Genomic DNA, 4,055 nt, shown 5'->3' with positions numbered 1-4,055 from the left:
GAGAGGCCCGCGTACCGCAAAAAAAAAAAAAAAAAAAAAAAAAAATCACATTGGGTTAAAATATCCCCCAATACACTTACTGACTCCCATTTCCCCCAGCTCCTACCCCGCCCCCGCCCCCCGCATATCCATGACGCATTTTCTCAAGAGCCATCTAGATCTATCCGAGAAGGCCTCTTGAAGAGAGCCTGTGTAGGCTGGAATCCAGTCTTTCCTCCACTGAATGGTTATCAATATTCTGGATAAGGGTTTCAAGTCTGGTCATCTGCTGTTACCCCTCCAAGTGCTCGGATTGATTCAAAGGCATGTCCCGACTGGGTTTTAATCTAACCAGGGGAGGGGAGGGGAGTAGGGTCTTTTAAATATAAAGAGAATTGGGTGCCCAATTCCAGCAGCTGGCTGGATCCGGGCTCTTGACCTCCTCCCCCCAGCAAACAGCTTCCCTCCCTTTGAGGTGACAAAGGTCAATCTAAATACAGGAAATTGCAGCCCAGGGTCGGACACAGGGAAACCGTCCACATTTGCATCAGTTTATCACCTCACTAGGAAGGGCATGAGCTAACACAGGAAAGAACTTGCTGAAAAACAGTAAGTCTTTGGGTTAAAATTCTCTGGTGTCCTTGGCCGTTCAAGGTAAGGTAATCTCTGGTCTTCTTATATATCTTTTGCCCTTAATTTTTTTGGTCTCAGAATTCAGTTAAATACAATGTAATGTCTAAAACCAAGAAGCATGTTGAAATCGCTGTTCTAAGAGACATGGACTTGGCTTTTGAGAGGGGTCTGAACACCCACTAGAAGCCTCTGGTGGGACAAGTGTCTGAAAAAGGAAGAGGCTGACCCGGGGAGGCAGTGACTCTCGGTCTTCTGTTGAGAGAACACGCGCGGTCGGCTGCACTTCTGAACTCTCTGGAGCCTGGCTTTTAACAGAATTGCCTCGACCTTGAAAGTGTTTCTTTGTTACTTTTCAACTGAGGAATTCGTGTTGCAATCGTAGTCTGTGATGGAGTGTGTTATGGGGCCAGAGCACAAATGTTTTGTGTTTGGTTTAAAAAAAAAATTTTTTTTAAGGCCGGGAAGGAATAAAATCATTCAGGGATGGTCCCGGTTCGCAGTCAGAGAGGTGAGAGGCTCTGGCGAGAGACTTTGAAAACGGTTCCCACTCTGCCCTTTAACTTCCATGCCCTCCCTCCTGACTGCTCCAGAGCAGAAGATTCAATTGACTCCTTTTGTACCGGGTTTTATTGCTCCGGACCCCTAGGGTCTCGATTTGCTTTCAGAAGAAACGTGCCCCTCTGAGCCGCTCTCCAAGGCGGTCCCTCCAGAGTCCCCATTTCTGTCTCCCGGCGGGTAAAGGGAGGGGAGGCGAGGCGAGGCCGGCCGCGGAGCACCGGATACAGGAGTCAGGATCCCGAAGAGCGCCCCGCAGCCGCGCGCCCCTCGACCCCGAGCCGCGCCTGGAATGCCTCGCGAGCTGCATCGCTTCGCCTTCCAACCCCGGCGGCACACACTGTGCCAACTTGACCAGAGTCCTGGAAAGGTCCGGCGGCGAGACAGAGGCCGGGAATGGAACCCAGGCCGGAGGCCCGCGCGCTCCGGGGCCGGGGGTGGAGAAACGCACCGCCTGGACTGCCCAGGCTGCTAGCACTTTTTGCGCCGACCCCCAAGGAGCAGCGAACTCCGCCCGCGATCAGCTCCCGCCGTCTGGGCCGCGGACGCGCCCTTAGGAACTTTTGTGACTGCGCGGAGGCGCCCCGCGGAAGGGCCTGGCTCTGCGCAGCGCGCGCGGGCGGGCGCCGGGGGCCGCAGGTGCCCCTGGAGCCTCGCGTCCTGCAGGTACTCGGCCGAGGAGCGGGGCGGGAGGAGCCCCGGGCCGTGCGGGCCCCGCCTCTCCTCCGCCCCGGGAGCTCCCACCGGGCGGAAAGCCTCCCCGGCCCCCTCCCCGCCGGCACCCCACACTCGGTGATTGGCTGGCGCCGCGGGTCCCTGGCACGCGCCTGTGGATGTAGTTATAAGAATCCTCGCGTGCCGGCCCTCAGCTCCAGCCAGTCGGCACAGCCCTCCCCAGCGCAGCGCGGACGTCGGCCAGAGCGCAGCGGCCGCGGGCTCCCCAGGGAGGCCGGGGGCAGAAAGCGGGCGGGCAGTCTTCGCCGCCTCCCGCGCCGGACCGGGAGGGCGGGGCTGCCAGACAAGCCCGAACTGCCGCAGCAAACTTCCAGAGAACACCCTCACCCCAGGCCAGCAGTCCCCCGGGCCCTCGGCGGCGCAGAGCATGGACGCGGTGCTGCTAGAGCACTTCCCCGGGGGCCTGGACGCCTTCCCGTCCCCTTACTTTGACGAGGAGGACTTCTTCACCGACCAGTCCTCTCGGGACCCTCTGGAGGACGGCGATGAGCTGCTGGCCGACGAGCAGGCCGAGGTGGAGTTCCTCAGCCACCAGCTGCACGAGTACTGCTACCGCGACGGGGCGTGCCTGCTGCTGCAGCCCGCGCCCTCGGTGGCTCCGCACGCGCTCGCCCCGCCGCCCTCGGGGGGCCCCGGCGAGCCGGAGGACGGTGGCGGCGGCTACTGCTGCGAGGCGGGGGCGCCCCCCGGCGGCTTCCCCTACTCGCCCGGCTCGCCGCCCTCGTGCCTCGTCTACCCGTGCGCCGGGCCGGCCGTGCTGTCGCCCGGAGCGCGGCTGCGCGGCCTGAGCGGGGCGGCGGCGGCGGCGCGGCGGCGGCGGCGGGTGCGCTCGGAGGCCGAGTTGCAGCAGCTGCGTCAGGCGGCCAACGTGCGCGAGCGGCGGCGCATGCAGTCCATCAATGACGCCTTCGAGGGGCTGCGCTCGCACATCCCCACGCTGCCCTATGAGAAGCGCCTCTCCAAGGTGGACACGCTGCGCCTGGCCATCGGCTACATCAACTTCCTCAGCGAACTCGTGCAGGCCGACCTGCCCTTGCGCGGCGGCGGCGCGGGCGGTGGCGGGGGACCGGGCGGCGGCGGGCGCCTGGGCGGGGACAGCCCTGGCAGCCAGGTCCAGAAGGTCATCATCTGCCATCGGGGCACCCGTAAGTGCGTCCGCCTCCCAGCTGGGGGAGACGGGGACGGGCACGGGAAGGTCCCGGAGACTGACCGACAGACGGACGGACGGGCCGTGGGCACCGGCCACCTTGAGCGCGAGCTGGCGTTTCTGAGGTTTTTTTTCCGCCACTTTGACCATGGCTCGGAGGGTGCGCGTCCCCGACAGACTTGCAGCTTCTGGGATTGCGGGGTGGAGGCGCTGGGGGCTTGAGGGGTGGAGGAAGAGGGTCGTTTTAATGGAACCTAAGACGCCTGTCTGTCCAGGCGCCCAAGAGGGGATCCTAACGGACCGGAGGGCACCGTTGGGAACAGAGTTGGACATTCACAGTCTGTTTTCTCTTCTCACCCCCTCAGGGTCCCCCTCCCCCAGCGACCCGGATTATGGCCTCCCTCCCCTCGCGGGACACTCTCTCTCTTGGACTGATGAAAAACAACTCAAAGAACAAAATATTATCCGAACAGCCAAAGTGTGGACCCCAGAGGATCCCAGAAAACTCAACAGCAAGTCTTCCTTCAACAACATAGAAAACGAACCACCCTTTGAGTTTGTGTCCTGAGAAGTCCCAGACCCGCCAGAGGATCTGATTGTGTCTCTGTGCATATTGTACATGTAAATATCTATAACGTAAATGTAATTTAAGAATCACATTTTTCTAATGGCAATCAACTGTTTGTTATTTATCTATTTATTATCCTGTCGAGTTAATGAAATAGACGATCTCTTTTAAAATATATAATTTATATAATTTATCCTGATTTTCTAAAAATATGCAATAGTCTGTGATTCCACCCAGCACCTTTGGCAGAACTCTGCGTTGTTGGAAGAACTCTGGCCAGAAAACTTCATGCTAATTTATTGCCAGATATGGTTTATTTCTAAGCAATGTTAATAAATGCTATTTACACCTTTTTCTAAAAGTTACTTGTTTAATACATGATGGGGTGTAATTAGTTAAAAAAAAAACTGAACCAGAGACTCAAACGTAGCTTTTAGT

At 58.6% G+C, this 4,055-nt stretch overlaps 1 protein-coding gene across 1 annotated transcript; it reads left to right on the top strand.

Moving 5' to 3' along the window:
- The first annotated feature begins 2,269 nt into the window (after positions 1-2,269).
- PTF1A (pancreas associated transcription factor 1a) lies at positions 2,270-3,617 on the top strand. Its single transcript, XM_024129605.1, has 2 exons — positions 2,270-3,047; positions 3,415-3,617. The coding sequence occupies exons 1-2, from the start codon at positions 2,270-2,272 to the stop codon at positions 3,615-3,617; spliced, it is 981 nt and encodes a 326-aa protein (XP_023985373.1).
- The last annotated feature ends 438 nt before the right edge of the window (positions 3,618-4,055 follow it).

The sequence above is a fragment of the Physeter macrocephalus genome, chromosome 11 (assembly GCF_002837175.3).
Source record: "Physeter macrocephalus isolate SW-GA chromosome 11, ASM283717v5, whole genome shotgun sequence".
Lineage (NCBI taxonomy): Eukaryota > Metazoa > Chordata > Mammalia > Artiodactyla > Physeteridae > Physeter > Physeter macrocephalus.
The sequence above is the reverse complement of the archived record's forward strand: the minus strand, read 5'-3'. Positions and strand labels throughout refer to the sequence as shown.